General features: G+C 37.3%; 1 protein-coding gene and 1 long non-coding RNA gene across 10 annotated transcripts in view; one reads left to right on the forward strand and one right to left on the reverse strand.

Annotated features, from left to right (window-relative positions):
- LOC138067532 (uncharacterized) overlaps nt 1-14,570 on the forward strand; it is a 17,732-nt gene continuing 3,162 nt past the window's right edge. The window contains exons 1-2 of the long non-coding RNA XR_011141676.1: nt 1-108; nt 8,646-8,733. This is a non-coding gene — a long non-coding RNA (uncharacterized lncRNA). The remainder of the gene's footprint in view (nt 109-8,645; nt 8,734-14,570) is intronic.
- XRCC3 (X-ray repair cross complementing 3) overlaps nt 348-14,570 on the reverse strand; it is a 19,748-nt gene continuing 5,525 nt past the window's right edge. For 7 of the 9 annotated variants that reach the window (XM_068947205.1, XM_068947206.1, XM_068947208.1 and 4 more), the window contains 4 exons: nt 9,898-10,052; nt 7,247-7,459; nt 4,135-4,181; nt 348-3,029 (listed from right to left, as the gene is read on the reverse strand). In XM_068947205.1, the coding sequence (XP_068803306.1) occupies nt 2,771-3,029; nt 4,135-4,181; nt 7,247-7,459; nt 9,898-10,052 (674 nt within the window). In that variant the 3' untranslated portion in view covers nt 348-2,770. The remainder of the gene's footprint in view (nt 3,030-4,134; nt 4,182-7,246; nt 7,460-9,897; nt 10,053-14,570) is intronic. The other 2 variants (XM_068947211.1, XM_068947212.1) reach the window with 1 other exon arrangement.

Here is a 14,570-nt window from a genome sequence, read left to right on the forward strand (position 1 = left end):
CTCATAATGAGGCAACCCCTAGGGATCCTGGCTTGGGCTTTAATGAGGCACTGTAATAGGAATCAGCCAATGCATTCTTACACATTCATAAATCAGCTACAGCCACAGGTGCCTTTTTTTTTTTTTTTAAAGAATTATTATTATGGTAAGATGTGCAACATACTGTTTAAAAGTCCTTGTCCCAGATAAATAGGCCAGGAAGGGAAGACAGTAATGTGAGTTACCAATGCTGCATTTGTTTCTCTTCATTAAAATTTGTTTCAAGGAGGGATGGACCATACAGAGGTACCCAAGGCTCTGAGTTTCAGCAAGCTCACTTCTTCCTTAGACGGAGTACACAGAACGACTTCTAATTTTTATGGTTGGATTTTATTTAAAAAACATACGACACCATGGTCATTTTTGAATACGCAGAGCTGAACAAGACATTTTAAAAAAGGGCTTTAAAGCCAATTTCAGTTTATGCTATTGCACAAGATCTTTACACAACAGACAGGGTCTCAGGAGTCCTGCTTGGAGTTTCCTTCTTTCAGTGCCAAGGCTTGCTTTATCTCTTCTTCTGAAGAACTTCCCTGAGGCAGTCATGCTGTCCATCTCATCTTATGCCTCACTTCTTTGCATCATACTCGGTTGTCCTTGGAGGAGTCTGCTGTCAGGGAGTTCCAGCTGACTTACGTAACAGCTGGTCAAAACTTCCTTTCTGCTGCTCAGCTGTGTGCTTTGACAAGGCACAAATCCAGCCTTCAGGATTATTACTAGGGCATGGGGAAGGGAAGATTTCTACCAGAAAATGATTGCTTCATTAACGTGATGTCCTTGACAAATGTAAAAGGTACAATTCTGGACTTCTGGTATTGAGGGAAGATGCTCAAGCTTTAACCATGGACTGGAACCTCACACTACTTAGCTTTAGGAATACAGAACCAGCCCCCTTGTCCTTACCCTAGAATGGATTTTTTATTATTTAAGACTATGGAGAACTAAATGGTCTCATTTGCTCAGTTCAGTCTTTCTGCTATGTAATTTCTAAAGGAAAACAAAAGACCAGAACGAGACAGGCATTGCCTTTGTCTGGGCATCCTAGGAATGCAGAGAGAGACGAGAAAAGTATCTGTCTGAAAGCTTAACAAGTACATGATACAAGTGAGCAGGCACCTAAGTAACATAGGCAGAAGGAGGTCTATTGGCTTTGGAAAATGTGCATAAGTAACTTCTTTTCATCTCGCTTTCTTTCACAGTGAATATAATGTAGTGATGGCTAGAAAAAGCAAACTAGCAGAGGACAGAAAAAGATGTGCTGAACAGTAATAAAAAAAAGATTTAAAGAAAAACCATGTAAAGATTAAAAAAAAAAAAAAAACCACCCTGGAAAGAGTTGTAGCTGTGTGAATGGCTGAAAACAGCTAATGGTGCTATTCGGAAACATAGCAAGAGTTAGATAGAGCCTAGCTGTAAGGACATGCAGTAATCATTGACTATGCATAGGCATAAATGGCAGAGAAGACAACAGTATGGTCTACTGCACTTGAAAAAGGGAGTAGCAGGAAGAGGAATGAAAGCTGTTTTAGGCCTGATAACCATAGTTGGAGACTCAAAGAAAAATGCTGGACAGCTAGTATCTTGATTTGTGGAGACAGAGCATTGGTCTACAGTACAGCGCTTACCAGTGAGTTGCTGGTGTTTTGGGGCAAGCTTAGGAACAGTAGGACAAAAAGAACACCACCCTGCGTTGAGCAGCAATGGCAGAAGTCCTTCAGAAAAGAGACAGATATTAGAAAGAGAACCAGAAGACGGTCAAGAACACTCCATACAGCTAACAAAACACAGGCAACCACACAGTCAAGAACACGAACAGAGGGCATGCTCTGAGACCATCTGGTTACCCCTCAGGGAGCTTTAGACATAGGCAAACAGAACAAGGGGTGGTGGTGGGGGGGGGTTAGTTTGTTTATTTAAATGGAAGAGGCGGAACAGACTTCTGCTATGAGGAGAGAGATGAAAGCAGAAAAAGTGGAAAAAGAGCAGGCTGAGATGAACAACATCATTAGTGGAAGTTCTGGATCTATGACTATGAGAACGAGTCCTTTCAGGTCTGTTTTGCCTCTCAATAGCTACCATCGCTCATGTGACCCTTTAATACTTTAAATTTCCAAATAACTTGTAGAAGTTACATGGAAGTCAGATATGCCTACACAGTCCAAAAGCAGTATAATTTTAATCAAATTACTTTTTAAAGTAGTTTAAGTAAGTAAGTTCTTCATGTTTGTACTCACATTAAGAACATGTGTTTTTATTAAAAAGAGGCCAGCTGATTTGTGACAAAGGTTATTTCTGAGGCCTGACAGATAGATAGAAAAATGGCTACACTGAATGCCAACATGAGGACTAGAAATACAAGTAGGCAGCATTAACTGGTTGAATTTGAGTCCCTTTCGGATCTGGAAGCAAAAAAGGTATATGTGATTGCAGTTATGCTGTTTCCAGGGTAGTGTGCTATTAAAAAAATTAAGTCAGGTCCCTTTAACATAGGGATCTCCACATCATACTACATTATGCTGTCTACCTGCCCAGAGCTTTACTCTCCTTCAGAATACTTATCTTAAGATGAAAAGCTGATAATGTATCCAAATATAGAAACATCATCTTTTTACAATGGAGAAGAGGTTCCAAAATGTATTGTCATACCACCTTTTATGTATTTCAGCATCCATTTATCTCATCTGTGAACAACCTCAGGTTATTAATAATTCTTCCTGTAGCACAGGAAATTCTATATATTTTTGAAGCAGGATAATGTACTATGCAACCGATTTATTCCTTTCACACCTTCCAATTTTACTGTATAGTAGCAAAAGGATGGAGGGAGATGAGGAGCAAAAGCTACTCTTAAAGTCCTCACGCTTCCAGCATGGTGTAATACAACTCCAGATGACTGTTCGGGTTGTGATACTCGACTGACCATCAGTCTCATTAGCAGTTGATTTGCCCAGGTTATTCCAAGTGCTGGAGAAACTCTGTTATCCGCTATACTATAAAGAAAGCATTACAGATTTCCACATGTATGAATTTAATATGAAACATCCTGAGTTCGGTTATAACTAAAAATCATCTACGGTCTTACATATTTGCTACCATTTGCTCTAATTAAAGCTGTAGGTCTTCAGAAACAGAGATTACGGGGGGAGAACTCACAACACTAAATGCTAAGCTTCCTCTCTAGTCAGCTGAGAACTGGAAGAGTGCTTTTATACAAAATAATTCAGTCATTCTTCGAACTTAGCCATGGTGAATACCTGCCTGTCTCAAAGGATCCCCTCTTGTGGCAGGAAAATAGTAATAGAAAAATGTTTGAACTTAAAATACTTTTGGCCCTGAATTCCATTATAAACTACATTTAAAGATGCTGAATAGATAGAACATCATATATATACATTTATACATACATACACACACACATATATATGGTGTATGTATATATAGATAAATAATTTTCAATTCATCCAAGCTTAAAACAATCTTTTTCCTGGAGAATATGCAACCTCTCCAGTGAAGAGTTACAATTATCTTATTCCTTCTCAAGTTCTGAATCAGGAGGACCTGTTAACTTCTCAAAAAATACATATATTTAACTTCTAGCTTATGTAATAAATTATCATTAAGATACAAACAAAAATATATATTTATTTGAATCCTATTAACCTTTTGGTGTCAAAAGACAGTTTTTCTTGTTGCTCAGTATTTTTTCTTAAAACAGCAACAGCCACCACTCCCTCCCACAAGGTTGGGTTGCTGTATTTTTCTAAACAGACAGCAAACACATTCAGTTATATCAGAGACAAGAGGAGATACAAATCCTCCTGTGTTAGCAAGTACAGCAGCCATCAACTCCAGGGAATTTTTTCCCTAACCTACTCCCTGTGGTAAGGGATTACCACATAACTGTATACTATGTTTTTTTTTCCAATTTACAGCATAGTAGCTATTACTGCTTTTCAGCAAATACAACGTGTTGGGTAGATGCACTGATGCTCTTAATATGTTCCTATAGTTTATATGGGAATTAAAGAAAAATATGCTGGTTAAGCGCTTCTACATATGACACTGTTACATTTCATTTTGCATAAGATGACTTACCTACAATTGCACTGAGCAGCTTCTGATTCACTCACTGCATCAGTCACCTAAATCAGAAAAGTAACATTTGAAGTTGACTTAGTTAGGCGTTTGCCTTTTGACAAACAGAAAGAAAGGGAATGAAGCCAATAAAATCCAAATTATTGAACCACATATATAAAACTCGTATTCGTTCAAGGCAAACTAAAACGGAATTGTGAAGTAGTACCTTAGTTTACAGTGCTTCAACAATTTAGCTAGCTGAAGTGTATATGAATGTAACTATTAGATGCTGAATCTGTTAAAACAAAACACAAGGGAAAAAAAAAAACAAACCACACACGCCATTCTTAAGCTGTTAACCATATCTCTTTTGTATGTGAGTGTAAAAGGCACTGACACCCAAATCTCCAAAAGGTGTCTTAATTCCCAATGAATTTACTACTTTTGAAGGCCTGTCCTTGCCTAATGAAGCAGTTTGCTTTTGACTACAAGCTAAAGACAGAAATAAAATCCACACCTCTCAACTCCCCTATATTGTCTTTTAGTATCATTTTTCAATGCCAGTTTTTCATAAACTAAAAAAAAAAAAAAACCACAGCAAATTTAATTGTAGGCACTTCTTTTCTAAAGGTAATGTACAGGAAAGATTACTTTCCAGCCATAATCTTCTTCACTGTTACTGTACTCAGAGTTTATTCCTGTAACTACAGACAATGTAATGTACTTAAAAGGAGTGGAGACAATTATTCTTAACACAGCATTCTATGATTTTGAACATCCTCTAGTCAAAAACTTGAGCTTATTCCTCTTTCTGCCTATACCAAAGGTATTTATGCATTATCCAAAAGATTTGCTTTTAACTTATGCGTGGATTCTATCTTCAGTTTTATAATTAAAATTTTAGTTCCACTGCTTAGCATTCCAGTTTCAGATGATTTAGAGGCTATACAACCAGTCTCCAAACCCAGCTGCTCTATCCCCTGGAGATACAAAATTTTAAAATTTAATCTCCAAATGATACCAGTGCCCCACCTCATTACAGAAAGAGAGTCCAAGTGCAACAAGCCAAAAGCTCAGGAACAGACAGACTGGAACGACTCTCCAGAAACCCAAAGAGAGGATAATAACGGCAAAGATACCTGCAGGCCTTTTTCTGATAGGAAAAGAAATTTGGGGCTAGCATCCCCCCAAATCCTCCTACTTAGACGTGTTGCTATATATACCTAAAATGCAAAGTCTCATAAACCCTGCTTTCGCCCAACTCAGGAGAAAGCCTTACATTCACGGGCATTTAAGTAAGTTTTCCTTCCTGATGTTTCAATAGCACTCTGAACAGCTAGCCATGACCAGAAGCAAGTTATAATCCAGAAAGCTCAGGTGCCAAGGCACTCAGTTACCTATCTGTAGAGCTATATCTAGTAGAAAATCCTTGGAGCCTGTTTATTAACTCTGACTCCATGTAACACACAACAGAAGAAAGATCTTATTTAAATGCTCATTTATCAGAGCATAGCACTCCTGGATTTTTCCCTACCTGATGACATTTGAACTTGCATGTCCCTCCTGCTAAGCAAACAGTGAAGCCACCAGGGATATTCTGAGGTAAACACCGTTCCTTCTTAAATCATGTGCACTAATGGTGGGCTAAAGTGCTCACATAACTTCAGGTTTGGATGCAAGGCAGATTCAGACTTGAGAAGAACCAATGTTGTGAACCAAAAGTGCTAATACTGCACAGCATACTCCGCCAGCCACAGAAAGAATGAACAGATTCTACAGCTTAATGGTTAAGGTACTCACTTGGGAAGGCAGAATCCTTGCTTAAGGTAGCCTGAAGGCACCTGATACCATTTATTAGCATTTCGGTGTGCTGTTGGAGTTTGGGGTTTTTTTTTCTTTTTTCTTTTTTCCATTTTGCAACTCTAGTTTTTGTCAAGGCTGCTCAAGAGCTTTGCATCCTTCCACTAACATAGTACCACTGCTCCTTCAGTTTGTCATCTCCTTCGAGGATGCTCATACCTAGTTTAGAAACCTACTGGCACCTGTATTAGTTTTCAAACTCCACACCTATCAGAATACAGTTCTGAAGGAGCTTACTTTAGTTGGCATATGGTCAGATTATTGTGATCTAGCATCAATCAGCAACTTCATTTAAAACTCCCATTGTGGCAAGGCAATTCTAAGAAGGTCTCTTAAATCTTTTTTTTCCATGGAGAATCTTTCCAACGCAGAGATCTGTAAGTATAAACTTGTCTTGCCCTTAAATCAGATGATCTTTTGCCTGCTACGTGGCAGCCCTCAAAAAACCCTTGGAAAAAGGCAGACAGCGTTTCCACAAGCCTATACGCTAAAGAGGATCCCATAAACTAGCCAAGGAATTTCATGCCATTGGTTGAGTTCACAGTGCAAATGCTGAAGCACACAAACCTTTGCGTACCAAATAGCAAAATCCAAACCGTGCTTCCTAAGAGGTGCAAGTTGCTTCTAATAATAGGAAATTTCAGAAAGCAGTTAAAGGAAACTCCAATTTTCCTCAAAAGTTAGCTGATGCTATGAAATGACTATGTGAGAGAAAGTTGATTATTAAAATTAGAGATAACTTTAGTATGAAGTTTAGATTTTTAATTTCTTGCATGCATGCTAATGCTTTAGTAGAGTCAGCAGTTTTATCAGGTGAGAGCATACAGAAAGCACTGATCTGGCAGCAACGCCCCCAGTGTTTCACTGTCTCTTGTATATAGCGAATATATTTGTGCGTGAAGCATTCCCAGAGCAACCCAGAGCACTGCTGATAAGAGCGTCTGAAGCTAAAGGAAGAAAGAATTCTGTTATTTCAGTTTGATGGGTTTTACAGTTACTATGCATATCCATTTTCATTAGCTTTAATGAAAACCACTTTTGAGAACATTAACAGTCTATAAAAGCTTAAACGATATTCTTAAATTCTGAAAAAGTTAAAATTTACTGGTTTAAAGTAAACTAGTTTAAAGAAACTGGAAGTTTCTATCTGTCATTAAGATTCAGTTGATAGTGTCACTTTAAAAGCAACACTAACAAATCTGTCTGCACAAATCTCCTCCCCCATTAATTTAATTGCCATAGAAAGTAAGAAGTAATTTAGATGTCATACCTGATTAACGCACATTATTGGAGTCCTGAATCTAGTGCTTAAACTGTGAAGCTGTGCTCCAAACGTCTGCAAATACCGAGCTTTCCTAACAGAATCTGAAACTCCAAATTCACATCGAAACAAAGCGGCAATAGAGTCGATGACCACCAGCCGTACCATGCCTCTTGTGAGCAGTAAAGAAATCCTTTTAGTAATGCAGTTGTGGAAGGTGTCCTATCACAAAATTGAAATATCTGACTTTGAAATGATTCGCATAACAATATTTTAAGATTAAGATAGTAATTACAGTTCTCATCACTTAAATGTAAGCTGATGGGGTTTCTAATCATAGAATGAGTTTGTGGATCTGTAAGTTTTGCTGGTAAAAATTTTTAATAGGTGCCTCATGCTTTTAAATAAAGCCAACAAACAAACAAAGGAAACTAAATGCAATCTTTGTATATCATGTGGAATCTACTGAACTTATTTGCAGCTGTACTTGCTTAAAATCAACTATGTATGGATGTTTCCAGATCTCAGGAAAGCAATAGTACAGTCCTGAACCACTCCTATTTTACAGCAGTGGTTCCACTGAAACACTGAGAACTCAACACTAGCATGAAACATTCAAAATAGAAGTTAAAGACTATACTGCTGTTCCACTAATGACATTTTGGTAATAAAACATACAGGTACTGTATCAAACATGCCTTGATCAAAAGTCCTATTAATGTTAGTATCTGCCACTTATTTCCTTCCTTTTTGTGAAAAAGAGTTTTATCAATTGAATATTTTGAAGTTTCCCAAACTTTCCAATTGCAGGAAGTTTTACTAGCAAATACTTTGCAGAGCGTAACTTTTATCGTATCGTAATAGTCATACTAGTCAGGCCAAAGGTCCTTCTAGGCTGCATCTTGTCGTTAGCAGTGGTCTAGAACAGCTGAGTACAAAGCAGAGCAAGTATACGATAATCTTACCTTCTAGATATCAATGATTCGGGGACAACTTGGGGCGGGGAGGAGAAAAGAAAAAGCAATAACCAGACAGTTACAGTTCTTTTGCTTGGTGCCATTCTTTACAAAGAAATAGGGGCTCACAGCTAAAAGCTTACATGCATCCAAAATTACATGTAATATCTTTCAACATTCCACAGCTATTAAAACTAGATTGTAATTCTCAAGTCTGAGTTACAGTAAGATCTATTCTATAAAACTCGCTGCTTCTGACAAAAGCAACAGTATTATAATTTCAAAGTCATTTTTTTTAAATAAAGTAAAAATTACTCAGTAGAATATACGACCTTCGGGTTCTGGAAAACGGAATTTTTTTTGGTGTCCACTTGCCGGTATGTCTACAGGCAACTATGCTTCACTTCAAACATTTCAGTTTCTAAACGTATGGGAACTTTCTGTTCACACAGGACTCATTCCTTTCAAATGAATACATGAAGAACCGGATTCTTCAGAATTAAGCATTTCAAAATTTTGATGTGGAAGAAAATACAGAAGGTAATTATAATTTGAGTGTCTACTTCAACTGCTATAATCTCTCTCTCTCTATATATAATACAATTCTGTGTATATTGCTATGTATGTGTAATCTATATGGAGTGAGAGAGTGAGCAAGCGAGAACACAATCTATATAAAAAAATACATAAGTTGTGAAAAATCTATTGTGCAGTTGCTTGACTTACTAGTGAGTATGTTTTAAGGGCATTTTAGAGAAATGTACATACTATTTTAAGCTGATCTTTTCCAGTTATTGTGCAGACTTTTTACCAAAACATACTCCATAGCTCCAAGAGACTGCAGTAGGAACTTTAATTAATGTTTCCAATGGAAGGTACATGGAAAAGGTAACTTAGCTCCTGTCTGGACTTTGCAGTGAATAAGTGGCAAATATATCATACTAACGTACAATATTTTCTTACACTTATAAACTAAGATTAACAAAGCCCCAGCAATCAGAATACGTTAACAAGTGCTACTTCTGAACCTTACAGAAAACAGAACTTCTAATGTTCTAATAGATAAACTGCACATTCATGGCCATTTAAGAAATCAGAAAGCACACAGATGTGTCTTTACAAGGCAAGAACAAGGAACTGAAGTTATTATCTTTTTCCCTCAGCTCTACTAAGTTGTCTAACAACGAGAGAAGCAGAAAGATAGCAGCACTACAGCTGTTATGCTGTGCCACTACTTATTCTGGACATCATTTTTTGTATCCTTCCCTCCCATCCACTTGATTTTCAACTTATTAACTCTAGTCTTATATTGCAAGTATGGACCACCCTCTGCATATGTATTTGTATCCTCTCTGCAAACCCAGTCAAGAGCTCTCTAGGAGCTGTAGTAAAACCAGTAGCAATACCTCTACTACATTTTAATAAACATAATTATTTATAAAACCTGCCACGTTATTCATTCTAAAAAAGATGAATATTCATCTTTGTATATCTCCTGAGCTTTCACAATGAAACAAAGTAAAAGACTTAGCTCCTGAAGACCTGACTCAGTTTTCTACTAATAATTTGCAGAGATAAAGAAGCAGAGATGTAAATCTTAGGTCACTTGTAGTCTTTTGCAAGCTCTTCTACATCAAGATGACTCCTGTGGTAACTGGATTATGGTGTTATAATGATGTATTTGTAAGTTGTGCTACTACTTACTAGGTCTGCTGCATGCTCAATGAAAATACTGTTTCCAAATTTTATTTTCTGAATGATTTCAGTTGGAACATCTGCACGCAGCTTATGCTGTTGATCTATGAGTTGCTGCAAACGTTTACTTGGGAATACATCTTCTGTACAAATGTAGACAGCCCCTACAATACAGAAAACAACCTCTGTTATTACATCACAGCTCTTACGTAGACACAATTTTGTTAACAGCGCAGAGACAAAACAATGCATTATGCACTCAAAAGCTAAGCATATTGAACCGGAAATTTCTACATCCCTACTGAATCAATGATGAACAACCAAAAGAAAACGCTGCTATGACTTTCCTGTAGCTGCCAGATGCCTTTTTAGTCCCTGCTGACGCAACTGCATTTTTGCACTCCCCAGGGGTCCACTAGGTGCCGCTCTTCTTGCATGGCTGCAGAATAGCCGCTTGCCTAACCGGGATGATTGAGAATTGTAACTGTAACGTATCCAACCACAAACAGAATAATACTGATACTGCATAGTTTGCCTTAGACTAGAAATTCTGATTAATTTCCCTCACCCTTCTGAACCTTCTTGATACCACATTTATATACGGAGGGGTACTCTTTGTCATAACTTGGAAAACAGTTTAAAGAGAATCAGTCATCCATTCTCATTCCAACTAACTCTTCCTGAAAATGGTACATTAGATTAAAAAGTATCATACTTCATCACCTTATTGTGAGTGGTGCCTATATATTTTTACTGCAGGTTCTGGTTAACAACTATGCATTATTTCAGAGAAAGTTAACTATACATGTCAAATTCTTGGGGAATAAAAGGATTATGTGCAGTATTTTCTTTATAAGAAAAATGTTGCCATTATTGTAGAGTTAGCCAATATTGTCTGAAAATAACACTTAATAATTATAGGATTACATCTAAGGATTAAGCCCACTCACTGAAATGGTTCAAGCTGCTAATAGAGCTCGGCAGCAGATGTGCTTAGCATTATTAGATATCCTCGATATTCCCACCCCAGTGGTCCATTTTCTACACTGCCTCTCCAGGGAGCAGAAAGTCCCATTCCCAGTTGCAAACTCCAAATACACTACATATTCCGCAGAAAAAGTATGAAACTATACCCAATATTAGAAAGCGGAAGAGCACAGGACTGGACTGAGGAAATATTAACAGATTTCCATTCCAAATAAAAATATTTTGCTGACGGACACCTGCATAAGACAGGCTACTGAATTTTGAGTACTCTTCTAGAACAGACAAGCATGACTATAAGCCTAATTTTCTTGAAGACTAAACTTGCTTCTTCAGCTTAACCTTCCCCATCCTTTCACCATTAATTCTTTCACAAATCATCCTACTTCCTTTTTGAAGCATCAAAAAAAAAAAAAATCATTATTTTTCCAAAGCCCAGAGAGTCTTGTTTTCAAATACGCAAAAAATATCAGCTAGAGCAATTAAGTTCACGCATGCCCACTGATTTATAAAAAATGTTAATCTTTGACAGATGAGATTTAAAAGTCTTCCTCAGCTATTAACAGAAGGGAAAATACTTCTTCATTATCCACTCCTTCCAAAGGAACATTTCCACAATTTCTAAATTCATCATGGACAACCCTTCTATTCTACCTAGGCACAGTTTCAAAGTATACTTCAGCATCTTTTCACTTCCCGTGGCTCTGCCAGCCCTAGCCTTTCTCACTAATGTATTCAGTCTCTATCGATTTCCCACATTGCATTATATACCGCTACTGATGTCAGAGTAAGCTCAGGTTTTTTTAGCAGCTTACAACGTTTGACATTGAACGAGCACTAAAATAAAGCATTACTGATCAGGGCAGCCATGACCTGATCATGATTCCTGTACTGTAACACAAAAAAACAGTACACAATTGAACCACAAATGGTTTCTGTACTTTTCTCCCACTTCCTATTTCAAATATTATTTGAGTGGATGCAATTCTGAATTTGAAACTGTAGGCATAAACAACGTATTTGATAATTACAATACTTGAACTCATATGCAATACTTGTAGACGCAAATGAGCATACATGCAAATTTTCACCAGCACAGCACAGAAGAAAATCAAAACAGAAAACAAGTCCATCAGTACTTGAATACATTGTTTACAGTGACATCCACAGCTTGCTGAATACTAACTTGTATGTATATCAGGATGAGAAAAGCACAGTAAGTTATTTAATAAATTGTAGGCATGTAACTGCTACAATTCGTTAAACAGCTAACTACTAAACAGCTCATTAAGTGAATTTTAACTTTCTTGACTATTTTCCTAGGTTATTTTCTCTTAACTGGATCGTTTCTCACAGCAGTCACTGTCAAGTTGAGTAGTGATAAATATCGAATAGGCAGGCGTGTAACTTGACTGAAAGCAGTTCCATGCGTTCCTAATCAGATTTTTCAGTTTCATCATTTCTAAAAAAACAGAGAGTCGAGACAAATTTCTAATCATGAATTTGATTCATGTTACGTATATCTAGCATCAATATTTGCTCAGGTAAGCCAATTATCTCTTGCAACATTTGAGTCACAAAACTTGAATCATTATGGTGCAAATCCACAGCTTTGGATAAACTTGGTGGGGGCAGGGGAAAAAAAGATACGCAGCTGCCTTACGCCAGTGTGCTTCTGAATTCATACTAACAAAAGCCATGCTAACTTGTGTTGAAATGTCTTAAGGCTAGAAGAGTTCCCATGCACAACATTCTGGACCTCTCAGCTACCGTTCTTATTCACAATGGATTGGCTTTTGCACAACGCGGCCTAATACGGGGATTTCTTTATCACAAATACTGGTTTACAGAGAGAATATGTGCTTTTTAAAGTCAGACCTGCCTTAAGCAGTATGTCCTTTGTACACTCCTCAGTTTACATAAAGGGTGGAATGTTTGTTATTTGAGACTGTTTTATGTCTTTTCAAACGCAAACTCATATTTCTAGATAGAGCAATACTATATTGTTTAGCTATTTGCATTTCAATCCAGAGGTATTGCACCATTCAATACATTTCAAAACAAAGAATACAGCGTTCTTGCTGGAGAAAAGTGTGTGTGTGTGTGTGTGTGTGTGTGTGTGTACATGTATGTATGTATGTAGGGATGTATAACTAACTTATCTGGAGACAAAGAAATGTAAAGTTCTACTGAAGATGAAGACCTTCCTCATAGATAACTTCAGTACATTAGTAAGAACAGTGATAGGAACAATCACGGCGTGAAAGACGACGACCAAAAGTATCAACCAGCCCTACTGTACCACAAACATACTGAGTTGAGTCTCAATTTCATATTTGTATGTGATGAACAAGTAAATTAAGGCAAGCAAGGTAATCCTGCAGCTGTAATACTTCTAGGGAAGAAAAAGAGGCTGGAGAAGCAAAAATCTGGTCCTCTCTGAGCTACTGGTCCAGCAACCTGGTTTTAAAATACCTGCCCAATATATACACTTTATACCCCTTGTAAAATCACAACAGGGATTTTAAAGTTTGAATGATCACATTTACTCATGCTAAATAATTGTTTTATGCAAACATTTGTGTTGAAGAATCAAAAGAGATTATTTACTTCTTAAGAACAGTGTCAGTGCACAGACTGACTGGCATTTCCTGCCTCAATTCAGTTTTGCAAATACCAATCAGTTACCTGCCAACCTTCTACTCTGCTGCAACACTTCTATGACACCAGTTAAACCTAACAGAGCAGATACTGTACTCTGAGTACATAACTGGTCCATTTGTGCTTTCTCCAAAGTATACAGTTAGACAACGTCCTTTCTTCCTCAAAATGCTGCTCATTTCAGGAGACAGTAATGTAATTTTCATCCTGATCTTTCCTGAGTTGATCCACACAAAATAGAGTGGATGAACTTTGTTTTGGCCTAAAATTCAAGCTTCACAGTAAAAGGAGAGTAGCACTCTGTTCTATCCTTTGTAAAGACTCTTCAGCTTCTGTTTAGGACCTTCAGTTTGAGCTACAACAAAAACATTTGATTAGCAAGAACACACACCCATGCATTAAAAATACAAGAGGTGCTCTGTAGTACAGTTACAGGAGTTCAAGTTATAAGGGACTGACAGATAAGCAAACCCAACAGTAAAGGCAGATGTTTTATCATGAAGCCAAAGCACTTAACAGTACTCAAATACCTTAATGATAGGTGGATTGTCCTAACCTAAATAAAAATAAGAGATCAGGACAACACAAAGAAGAAAGCCTGTGGCATCATGCTATTTGCAGTTTATTAGGAAGCTGTCAACACTAGCAGCAATTCAAGAGTATGGACATTTACCACTTTTGAGAGAGAAGCTGGGAGACGCTTAGGAAGTTGTCCTGAATGACCACATAAGCATCCTTCCCCACAGTTCTACAACAAGCAAATAGAAACTAGCTATTTTATCAGATCTCAATGCTTCACTGTCATTTAGGCTGATGAGAGTACTATACTGGTTGTTGACCAAAAAAAAAAAAAATCTCAGAAGTTGTAAATGATCTTCAGATAAGGGAATAGAAGAGTTTTCAGTCCTAGAAACATAATCTGCCATGCACCAAACTGACTTTTTTAACAAGAATCAGTAGCAAATATCTTTTCTAATTCAGAATTCTAAAGTAGTTTGTCATGCTATATTCATTTATTACTCATAAATATGGGCATA

This window comes from Struthio camelus, chromosome 5, assembly GCF_040807025.1.
Source record: "Struthio camelus isolate bStrCam1 chromosome 5, bStrCam1.hap1, whole genome shotgun sequence".
Classification (NCBI taxonomy): Eukaryota; Metazoa; Chordata; class Aves; order Struthioniformes; family Struthionidae; genus Struthio; species Struthio camelus.